The 12,227-nt window shown below is 42.0% G+C and overlaps 1 protein-coding gene across 2 annotated transcripts in view; it reads left to right on the forward strand.

Annotated features, from left to right (window-relative positions):
- KIF13B (kinesin family member 13B) overlaps positions 1-12,227 on the forward strand; it is a 201,446-nt gene that overhangs the window by 11,568 nt on the left and 177,651 nt on the right. For both annotated transcript variants that reach the window (XM_065907699.1, XM_065907700.1), the window contains exon 2: positions 6,944-7,037. In XM_065907699.1, the coding sequence (XP_065763771.1) occupies positions 6,944-7,037 (94 nt within the window). The remainder of the gene's footprint in view (positions 1-6,943; positions 7,038-12,227) is intronic.

Here is a 12,227-nt window from a genome sequence, read left to right on the forward strand (position 1 = left end):
CCTGGCATCACGTCCTATTTTTCTCCTTGGGTCAGTGGGCCTCAAAAGGGTCCCAAGCCACTTGTAATTATAGTAAAGAACATAAGTCTTATTTCCAATTCTAATAAGACTACTACATTCCATTTGGGAAAACAAGCACTTCATATATGAAATATTAGTGATGAATATTATGAGCATACCCAGACACGTAAAAATACTAACTTTATGAGACAGATTATTGAAAATAGAACCATATAAAGCATGCAGAATTTGCAATCTAAGATGTGACTCTTACAGATATTAATAATTTACTATCTTCCTTTTACTTGTGAATTTTACTTGTGAATTTAACAGTAAGTTATAGATAGGTAAAGGGAGGTTTATTTGTATTTCTGAGTAGTAGGTTAGGTCTGAAAATTATTATTAATTTTCTGGAGAATTAGAAAGGCAGATTAATGAATGGACAACTCAGAATTATTTTGTCCACTTTGAGAATGATGCATCTCCCCAGACAGAACATGAGTTATATAAAGGGAGTCTTCCAGGCCCTGCCCATCTTTAACTATGAGGTCATTGGAGACAGAGCCATCGCTGATTTATGCATTGCAGAAAGACTCATTTCAAATTATTGTTCACTTTTATAAGGTGACTAATTTGCTGGCTGAGTAAACTGAATTGTCAGCTGTTGATATTTTATTCATCTTGAGGAACTTGACCTAGAAAAAGATCCTGTTTGGAAAATAATATGGGAGCTTCAATGTTAGTGGAGTAAATTTCTATCTGTCTGTCTTTTTCTAAGGACTGTGGATACATCAAAGCATTCGTGGTTCTGAGTACTGTAAAATTTGATTAGTCATAACAGAAACTTACAGCACTACTTAACTCTAAGATCACTCTCATTTTTTATTGGTTTTCAGACATAGTGCTAATTAAATACCAATCTTATTATTTTATGCTTCCCTGGGAGTAAGCTGTTGTCCATGTGTTACTTATTATACTAATGATGAGTATTTAGTGCTATTTTTTTTATTGTGGTAACATAGATATAAAATTGACCATCTTAAACCACTTTTAAGTGTACAGTTCAGTGGCATTAAGTACATTAACATTGTTATGGAACTATCACCACCATCCATCTCTAGAACTTTTTTATCTTGCAGAACTGAAACTCCATGCCCATGAAATACTCCCTGTGGACCCTTTAGCCCCACCCCTGGCAGCTACCGTCACGCTTTTTATCTCTGACTTTGACTACTCTAAGTGTCTCATACAAGTGGAATCCTGCAAAACTTATCCTTTGTGACTGGTTTATTTTTCTTAGCACTATGTCTTCAAGGTTTGTAGATGTTTTAGCAGAATTTCATTCTTTTTAAAGATTGAATCATTTTCCATTGGGGGAAAAAATAGATATATACACATATACATGCATATATATACACATACCACATTCTGTTTATCCATTCATCCATTGATGGAAAGTTGGGTTGCTTCTACCTTTTAGCTTTGTGAACGTGAGTGTTCATGTGTGTTCATGTTCACTTTCATGCTATTTTTACACAGGTAGAGCTAGGTCTTTATCTTTTTAACCAAAGTGTTGTTCCAGACTAAGAGGAAGGTGTTTATCTTTTGGATTTTTGGTAGGTGTTTAAATTTTTTTCTTTTTTAAAATCCAGCTTAAATTTAAGGCCTAAATTTGGCATTGTGATTTAATCATGGCTTTGCTTTCTAAGGGGGTTCCCTGGTGGCTCAGACAGTAAAGCGTCTGCCTGCAATGCAGGAGACTTGGGTTTAATCCCTGGGTTGGGAAGATCCCCTGGAGAAGGAAATGGCAATCCATTGCAGTACTCTTGCCTGGAAAATCCCATGGATGGAGGTGCCTGGTAGGCTACACAACTTCACTTTCTGTTTCTTTGCTTTCTAAGAAGTATAGAGCAAGAAGTTTTCCATGGAGAAGGTGTCATATTTAGAATTTTGAAGCAGTATAATTTTATTCAAGCATTGATCACATTTAGCTGTAAAATGCTTTTCGTATATCTGACCCTTAATTTTTTGCGTATGTTAGTTGCTCAGTCATGTCTGGTTGTTTGCGACCGCATGGACTATAGCCCACCAAGCTCCTCTGTCCATGGAGTTCTCCAGGCAAGAATAATAGAGTGGGTTGCCATTCCCTGCTCCAGGGGATCTTCCCGACCCAGGGATGGAACCCCTGTCTCCTGCATTGGAGGCAGATTCTTTACCGTCTGAGCGACCAGAGAATCTGACCCTTAAACTCTCTTCACTGCTCTTATTTGCTTGGGTGTGTGTCCTGGATGTTCCACCCATATTCTAAACAGTCTTGTGAAAAACGTTCTTGTAACAGCATTGGGGTGGGAATTTTATTTGATAATAAAAACTGAGCAATAAAGAAGTGAAGATAGTTTATAATTTTAAAGGCCACCTCCAGAGGGTTAAATGTAGGGACATTTGTTAGGATTGCCCTCTTTAGGACAAAATGAGTTTAGGTTGACTATATTAGCTATTAGGTATTTCTTTGAATTATAAAGGATTTTCTGGGAATTGGTTCCTTAATCATGCCATTTAATATTTTCAAATTATTAATGTATCTAGTGAAGTCATGAGGGGTAAGATGGAGGAGCTGTGAAGAGTATAGGAGAAAAGCCTACAAATATTGAAGGAAAATGTTTGAATCATTTCTCATTTCCAGATCATCTGAAATGAAGGCAAAACTCTGGTGGGGGTGGGGGAAGTATTTGATTTACAGCTTTGCAGGCATGCATTCTAGATGTGCACTTCTGATACAGAACTATACATGCAGCGCCTTTGCTCAGACCAGACGTTCTTGCAAGAAACTAATATCTAGCTTTGTGGTGGGTGGTGAGATAGCAGATTCTGAGTCAGTACAATTTCCGGAGGCTCGATAATGCACTTGTGTACAATATATACATATGGGGCTGGCCAGTATAGCATGGTCAGAGGTCATTAAGGGGTGGTATTAACAAAGTATGATGTGTGCAAACTTTCTTGAGCTATGGGGCTAAGGAATGTTTTGTGCATGCTTAGTCGCGTCCAACTCTTTAGCGACCCTGTGGACCGTAGCCTGCCAGTCTCCTTTGGCCATGGGATTTCCCAGGCAAAAATCCTACAGTAGGTTGCTAATTTCTTCTCCAGAAAATCTTCCCAATCCAGGGATTGAACCTGTGTCTCCTGCATTGGCAGGTAGATTCTTTACCTTGGGACCTCCTGGGAAGCCTGGGCCTAAGGAAAGGAAGAAGTAAAGATAAGGGCTTGAAAAGTTTCTTCATTGTGCCTAAGGCTTTCTTGCAGCATTTCTATGACAGTATAGAGTGGATTTAAACACAAGTATTAGAAATAGACTTTAATATTGGTTGGCCACAGTGAAATATAAGCCTTCAGGAGTTAGTCTTCCACACCTGGATAAAACATAGCTTTGTTTTCTTTTCAGTTCTCTTTGCCTGAAAAAAGTATTGGCTAAAAGCCCGACCACTGAATTTTTCGTACTTATAGATTATGTCTTTGCAAACAAATGTATTGATAAAATAACTGATATGAGAAAAGTTGAGTTTTGGTAGGACAGGAAAGGAAATTTTTGTTTTGTTTTTCATTGGTCTCAGTTACATAAATTAAAGCAATCAAACAAAAAATAAATCCTCTTTGCTGGCAGTGGAAATACTCTAAAGTTGTAATGAGTTTGACATTGACATTTGGCCAAGGTTCCTAGGAAAATACAAAATGACTCCAGTGGAGTGCAGTTTCTTTCGTTAGAGCATATCTTTGCGTAGTAGAGATAAGGCAAAGAGAAACTGTTTCATACTTTGGGTCAGAAATGTAGAGGAATATGAAAATAAGAGAACACGATGTGGCCTATATACATTAAAAAAAAAAACCCCAAACTTTAAGATACAGTTCATATTTCATACAGTTCAGCCACATCAGTTGTTTTTACTGCACTCATGCAGTTGTGAAAGCTATCAGCACAATTTTAGTACATCTTCATCACCCCCAATAGACACCTATGCCCGCTGACAGTCAGGCCTCAGCTCTCGGCAATAACTAGTTTATTTTCCGTCTCTATTTGCCTGTTCGGAATGTTAGAAATAACTAAAATCATACAATAGATGGTCTTTTGTGACTGGCTTCTTTCACTTAGCACAGACTTCATCTGTGTTTTAGTATGTATCAGTTCAGTGCAGTCACTCAGTCGTGTCCGACTCTGCAACCCCATGAACCGCAGCATGCCAGGCCTCCCTGTCCGTCACCAACTCCCGCAGTTTACTCAAACTCATGACCATTGAGTCGGTGATGCCATCCAACCATCTCATCCTCTGTCGTCCCCTTCTCCTTCTGCCCTCAATCTTTCCCAGCATCAGGGTCTTTTCCAATGAGTCAGCTCTTCGCATCAGGTGGCCAAAGTATTGCAGTTTCAGCTTCAGCATCAGTCCTTCCAGTGAATATTCAGGACTGATCTCTTTTAGGATGGACTAGTTGGATCTCCTTATAGTTCATGGGACTCAAGAGTTTTCTCCAACACCACAGTTCAAAAGCATCAATTCTTCAGCACTCAGCTTTCTTTATAGTCCAACTCTCACATCCATACATGACCACTGGAAAAACCATAGCCTTGACCAGATGGACCTTTGTTGGCAAAGTAATGTCTCTGCTTTTTAGTATGCTGTTTAGGTTCCTCATAACTTTCCTTCCAAGGAGTAAGCGTCTTTTAATTTCATGGCTGTAATCACCATCTGCAGTGATTTTGGAGCCCCCCAAAATAAAGTCTGCTACTGTATGTGTCAGTACCTACTTAATTGCTGTAGTGTTCTGTTTTATGGATATACCACATTTATTCATCCATTAGTTGAAGGACACTTGGGTTGTTTCCACTTTTTATCTGTTCTGACTAGCCAAATAATGCTGCTATGAACTTCTATGTATAAACTTTTGTATGGACATAGGTTTCTCCTGGGTATATCTCTGTAAGTAGGAATTGTTGGGTCATGTGCTAATTCTATGTATAACCATTAGGAACTGCCAGACTGCTTTCTAAAGTGACTGCACCATTTTATATTTCCACCAGTACTGTATATAGGTTCCAATTTTTCCATGTCCTCACCTGTACTTACCTGGCTTTTTTTGGACGTGATCCAATTTACACTTCTATTATTTTTTCTTTTTTAAACTGCAATGTCACTGACAGTATTTATATTAGTTATATGTCTTTTTGGTTAGTTATGCTAGTGGGTGTGAAGTGGTATCTTGTGGTTTTCATTTGCATTTCCCCATTGTCTAATGAATGATGTTGAGCATCATTTCTTGTGGTCATTGGCCATTTTTGTATTTTTTTGGAGAGGTGTCCGTTCAAATCTTTGCCCATTTTGTTTTATTATTTTGACTGTTCCATGTGGCATGTGAGATCTTAGTTCCCCAGCTTGGGATTGAACCCGTGCCTCCTGGAAGCATGGAGTTTTAATTACTGGACTACCAGGGAAGTCCCAGTCTTGGCCCATTTTAAAATTATTGAGTTGTAAGAGTTCTTTATATTTTTTGATGCAAGTCCCTTATTAGATATATGATTCACAAATATTTTCTCAATTCTGTAGATTATCTTTTTACTCCCTTGATGGTATCGTTTGAAGCACAGAAGTTTTTCATTTTGATGAGGGCGTGCTAGCACATTGAAATGACTGTGCTTACCCCAATGATTTTCTTGGCAGTGTTGTCATTTGGCCATAAATCTGACTGTAATTTTGGATTCTCTGTTCCATTGATCCACTTATCTGTCCTTCTTTTATTAGTACCATGGTTACTGTGGTTGTGTAGTAAGTTTACAATCGACAAGTGCTGTCTTTGTATTTTGTTCTTCAAGGTTTTTTGGCTATTCTAGGTCTTGTGCATTTCCACATAGAATTAGGATCAACTTGTTAACTTTTGGGGGGAAAAAAAAAGTTGGCTGGGATTTTGATAGGGATTGCCTTGAGTTTTTGTATAGGGGAGTTATTGCTATCCTAACAGTATTAAGTCTTTCACTTCACGGATATAATTTCTTTCTATTTAAGTGTTTAATTTCTTTCAACAATATTTTGGAATCTTCAGTGTATATGTTTTGCACTTCTTTTAAGGTTTTACCTAAACATTTAAATCTTTTTGATATAAATGAATCAAAAATGTTATAAATTTTCTTAACTTCATTTCTGGATTTTTTATTGCAGGTGTATGGAAACAACTGATTTTTGTGTATTGAGCGTATATCCTACAACTTTGCAAAACCTGTTTATTCTAGTAGTTTTTTAGTGGATTCTTTAGGATTTTCTACATATAAGATCCTATCTTATGCAAATAAAGGTAGTTTTATTTATTCTTTTCAGTTGGGATGCCTTATGTTAGTTTTTCTTGCTTAACTGCCCTTACCAGAAATTCTGGTATATCCTTGAATAGGCTCAGTAGTAGCCATCCTTCTCGTCTTTTTTTTTTTTTAATTGGTGTATATGTGTCGTCTCTCAGTCGTGTCTGACTCTTTGTGACTTCATGGACTGTAGCTGACCAGGCTCCTCCGTCCATGGGATTTTCTAGGCAACAGTACTGGAATGGGTTGCCATTTCCTTCTCTGGGGGATCTTCCCAACCCAGGGATCGAACCCAGGTCTCCTGCATTGCAGGTAGACGCTTTACCCTCTAAGCCACCAGGGAAGTGTTTCAGGTATAGATATCCTTGTCTTATTTCTGATGCTAGTAGGTAGGCTGTTCAGTTTTTTACCATTAAGTGTGAAGTTAGCTGCAAGTTTTTTAGATGCCCTTTATCAGGTCAATTGAGGAAGTTCCTGTCTATTTCTAGTTTGTTGACTGTTTCTATTCTGAAAGAGTGTTGGATTTTTTTTTTTTTTTTGGTCAAATGCTTTTTCTGACATACACTGCTTCAAAAATGACTCATTTTTTGTTTTTTCAATCTGCAGAAATTGACTTGCACACCAAATGTGTGGTGGATGTAGACGCAAACAAGGTTATTCTCAATCCTGTAAATACCAACCTTTCCAAAGGCGATGCCCGGTAAGTTAAGAACCAGTGTTATGATCGATGGGTTTTTAAAAGACAGAAGGCAACAGTGGCTGCTGAACTGAGTTCAGTTGAACAAATATTGAGTGCTTTCTATGTGGAGACATATTGCTGCCAGATCAGTGAGACAAGGTTTATTAACATAATATAGAAGGACTGAGGGCCTGATTGAGTGTCATGGGTGGTACAGTGATGGTATTAGAAGCGCAGAGAAGAGAATGTTGGTTAGAGTGTGAAGTTCCTGAGGAAGGCTTCCTGAAGGAGACGATAATGGCTGGAGGCTTAGGTGAGATGTAAATAGGAAGAAGGGAAGGCATTTTAGTTGCTCCTCATTATGGATGGTTTTACTTCTGCCAGTTCCTATCCTAGCCTATCAGTCAGAACCCATTTCAAGTGTTCTTTTCTTCCTGAAGACTTTCTTGCAGCCCTTGGTGGATTCTTCTCCTTAAAGTCACTGTGAGCTATAATCTGTGCCACCTAATTTAATTATGGTGTATTGTTTTGAATTATTAATTATAGCTCAACAGTAAATTTTAAGGTCTTGGAAGGAAGGGACTCTCTGTCAGGAGTTGGGGATGAAATACTTGAGCCTCACTTCTGGGTTTGAGTGATCATATGAACCAAAGGGAGAGCAGGAAGGTTATAAAGAAAGCCAACGTGGACAGGAAGGAAGAGATTAATTCGGTTTTTCTTAGCAAGTGCAGGGAAATTACCAGGTAAGTTAGAGTCAGTTTATAGAAGACTTTGGAAGCAGATGAGATTTGGCCTCTGTTTTTATGGGAAGTTGTCATCTTTGACAGTTTTTGAATTATTGTGATTAAGGAAGTGAATTAGGAAGATTATTGGATGGTGGTGTCAGGAGTGGATCAGAGCGGGGAAAGATTGGCTTTTTGTAGAGATCAGCTATCAGAGATGTTTTTGTGCCGTTCCTGAAAGTGGAGAATACATGGTGCCTGCCATGACGCTTTGTGCCAAGTAGCTGCTTCAGAATAGTTGCAGAGACAGTGCTGTTTACGAAAGTACACCCAAAGGCACTCCATGAAAGTTCTTTCAAGGTGAGTTGAATTGAGTTGAAAAGAGCACTTGACGTGGAGTCAGAAAATAAGAAATCGAATCCCTACTTATCTTGTGTTGTAGGTAGTTTGTTGTTGTTTAGTCGCTAAGTTGTATCCCACTCTTTTGTGACCCCATGATTTGTAGCCCACCAGACTCCTCTGTCCATGGGATTTCCCAGGCAAGATTACTGGAATGGGTCGCTATTTCCTACTCCAGGGGATCTTCCCAGCCCAGGGATCGAACCTGCGTCTCCTGCATTGGCAGGCAGATTTCTTTACCACTGAGCCACCATCCTAAAAGATGATGCTGTGAAAGTGCTGCACTCAATATGCTAGCAAATTTGGAAAACTCAGCAGTGGCCACAGGAGTGGAAAAGGTCAGTTTTCATTCCAATCCCAAAGAAAGGCAATGCCAAAGAATGCTCAAACTACCGCACAATTGCACTCATCTCACACGCTAGCAAAGTAGTGCTCAAAATTCTCCAAGCCAGACTTCAACAGTATGTGAACCGTGAGCTTCCAGATGTTCAAGCTGGATTTAGAAAAGGCAGAGAAACCAGAGATCAAATTGCCAACATCCGCTGGATCATTGAAAAAGAAGAGAGTTCCAGAAAAACATCTATTTCTGCTTTATTGACTGTGCCAACTCCTTTCACTGTGTGGATCACAATAAGCTGTGGAAAATTCTGAAAGAGATGGGAATACCTGACCACCGGACCTGCCTCTTGAGAAATCCGTATGCAGGTCAGGAAGCAACAGTTAGAACTGGACATGGAACAACAGACTGGTTCCAAATAGGAGAAGGAGTATGTCAAGGCTGTATATTGTCACTCTGCTTATTTAACTTATATGCAGAATACATCATGAGAAATGCTGGGCTGGAGGAAGCACAAGCTGGAATCAAGATTGCCAAGAGAAATATCAATAATCTCAGATATGCAGATGACACCACCCTTATTGCAGAAAGTGAAGAGGACCTAAAGAGCTTCTTGATGAAAGTGAAAGAGGAGAGTGAAAAAGTTGGCTTAAAGCTCAACATTCAGAAAACTAAGATCATGGCATCCAGTCCCATCACTTCATGACAAATAGATGGGGAAACAGTGGAAACAGTGGCTGACTTTACTATTTTGGGTTCCCAAATCACTGCAGATGGTGACTGCAACCATGAAATTAAAAGACACTCCTTGGAAGGAAAATTATGACCAACCTAGATAGCATATTAAAAAGCAGAGCCATTACTTTGCCAACAAAGGTCCATCTGGTCAAGGCTATGGTTTTTCCATTGGTCATGTATGGATGTGAGAGTTGGACTAAAAGAAAACTGAGCACCGAAGAATTGATGCTTTTGAACTGAGGTGTTGGAGAAGACTCTTGAGAGTCCCTTGGACTGCAAGGAGATCCAACCAGTCCATCCTAAAGGAGATCAGTCCTGGGTGTTCATTGGAAGGAATGATGTTGAAGCTGAGGCTCCAATACTTTGGCCACCTGATGCAAAGAACTGACTCATTTGAAAAGACCCTGATGCTGGGAAGGATTGAAGGCAGGAGAAGGGGACGACAGAGGATGAGATGTCATCCACTCAGTGGGTGTGAGTTTGAGTAAACTCCGGGAGTTGGTGATGGACAGGGAAGCCTGGTCTGCTCCAGTCCATGGGGTCGCAAAGAGTCGGACACGACTGAGCAACTGAACTGAACTGAGCCACCAGGAAAGCCCTGTAGTTAGTTAATTATACCTTTTTTGAGCCTTGTCTGTGTGATACCTACCTTATCTGTTTCATAGGGGGGTTTCCTGAAGATCAAATTAGTGATCGTTAAGTGATTTGTGAAATGTTCTGTAAATGTTGAAGTTTATTATTATTGACGTAGTGATGTTTCTTAAGCATCTCTAGGAGATGCTGTTACTAGGGTGGGAAAGATATTGATGAGTCAGAGGTGCAGGAATTTTGAGCTTGCTAATGGAATGACCTACTGTCCTGAGTGTTGACTGAAAACACTAATTTGGGGGAGTATATATTGCTCTTAGAGCTTTCAGTCTGAGTACTGTTGTTTTCTTTGGAAATGTGGGCAACTCTGAGCAAACTTGGAGGCAATACCCTCTGGTAGAAAAAAATTGGGGCTTTCTATATGGACTGACGATTCAAATTCTGCCTTTGCCACTTGCTGGCATGGTTATCTTCCTGTGTGTTTTATTTGTAAAGTGTTTCCATTTTCTATTGCTGTATAACAAATAAATGATCTCAAAGGCTTTTGACTTAAAAGAGTAGTAATCATGTACTTGTTTTTAAGGTTTATTTATTTTTGGCTGTGCTGGGTCTTTGTTGTGGTGCATGGGCTTCTCACTGTGGTGGCTTCTTTTGTTGCAGAGCACAGGCTGTAGGGTGCAGGTTCTGTAGGGTGCGTGGGCTGTAGGGTACACAGGCTGTAGGGTACACAGGCTGTAGGGTGCGTGGGCTGTAGGGTACACAGGCTGTAGGGTGCGTGGGCTGTAGGGTACACAGGCTGTAGGGTGCGTGGGCTGTAGGGTGCAGGTTCTGTAGGGTGCGTGGGCTGTAGGGTACACAGGCTGTAGGGTGCGCGGGCTGTAGGGTGCACGGGCTGTAGGGTGCAGGTTCTGTAGGGTGCACGGGCTGTAGGGTGCGTGGGCTGTAGGGTGCAGGTTCTGTAGGGTGCGCGGGCTGTAGGGTGCGCGGGCTGTAGGGTGCGCGGGCTGTAGGGTGCGCGGGCTGTAGGGTACACAGGCTGTAGGGTGTGTGGGCTGTAGGGTACACAGGCTGTAGGGTGCGTGGGCTGTAGGGTGCAGGTTCTGTAGGGTGCGTGGGCTGTAGGGTACACAGGCTGTAGGGTGCGCGGGCTGTAGGGTGCACGGGCTGTAGGGTGCAGGTTCTGTAGGGTGCACGGGCTGTAGGGTGCGTGGGCTGTAGGGTGCACGGGCTGTAGGGTACACGGGCTGTAGGGTGCAGGTTCTGTAGGGTGCACGGGCTGTAGGGTGCGCGGGCTGTAGGGTGCGCGGGCTGTAGGGTGCAGGTTCTGTAGGGTGCAGGTTCTGTAGGGTGCGTGGGCTGTAGGGTGCAGGTTCTGTAGGGTGCAGGTTCTGTAGGGTGCGCGGGCTGTAGGGTGCGCGGGCTGTAGGGTGCGCGGGCTGTAGGGTGCAGGTTCTGTAGGGTGCGCGGGCTGTAGGGTGCGCGGGCTGTAGGGTGCAGGTTCTGTAGGGTGTGCGGGCTGTAGGGTGCAGGTTCTGTAGGGTGCACGGGCTTTAGGGTGCACGGGCTGTAGGGTGTGCGGGCTGTAGGGTGCGCGGGCTGTAGGGTGCACGGGCTGTAGGGTGTGCGGGCTGTAGGGTGCGCGGGCTTCAGTAGCTGTAGCGCATGGGCTTGGTGGTTGTGGCACCTGGGCCTAGTTGCTCTGCGGCATGTGGAATCTTCCTGGATCAGGGATCAGCAATGTCCCCTGCATTGGCAGGGGGATTCTCTGGACCACCGTGGAAGCCCAGTAATCATTATCTCATGGTTTGTGTGGCTCAGGAATTCAGATAGGGCTCAGCGGGAATGGCTTGCTCCAGTCCATGCTGTTGAGGGTTCACCAGGAAGACTGAAGGCGAGGGGCTGCAATCAGAAGGCTCACCAGGTCACTTGGGTCGGGTGGTTGATGCTGCTTGTCAGCTGGAGCTGGAGATGTCGCTGGGGCTGCAAGCAGAACACCTGCTCCCAGTCAGGTGGCAGGTTCCGAAGGCAAGTATCCTGAGAGCGTGAGAAAGCCAGGTGGGAGCAGTATTGCGTTTTTTTTTTTTTTTTTAAACTGGAGTGTAGTTACGATGTTGTGTTTCTGCTTTACAACAAAGTGAATCAGCTGTATGTATACAAATGTCCCCTCTCTTGAGCTTCCCTCCTTCCCCATCCTTGATGTTGTAACCTTGGCAGTCACACAATGACAGTTCTGTCACATATTCATGCTGAAGGCTGGTATAAAGCTCTACACAGTTACACCAAGAGGAGAAACATTAGTGTCACCTACGGGAACCATTTTTGGTGGGAAATATATTGTTGTGGCTCCATCCACAAGTGTGTGATGTCTAACTGATGAGGTAATTGTGAGAATAAAATGAGCACATAGAATATAAAATAGATGTTTTC

The sequence above is a fragment of the Muntiacus reevesi genome, chromosome 17, assembly GCF_963930625.1.
Source record: "Muntiacus reevesi chromosome 17, mMunRee1.1, whole genome shotgun sequence".
Classification (NCBI taxonomy): domain Eukaryota; kingdom Metazoa; phylum Chordata; class Mammalia; order Artiodactyla; family Cervidae; genus Muntiacus; species Muntiacus reevesi.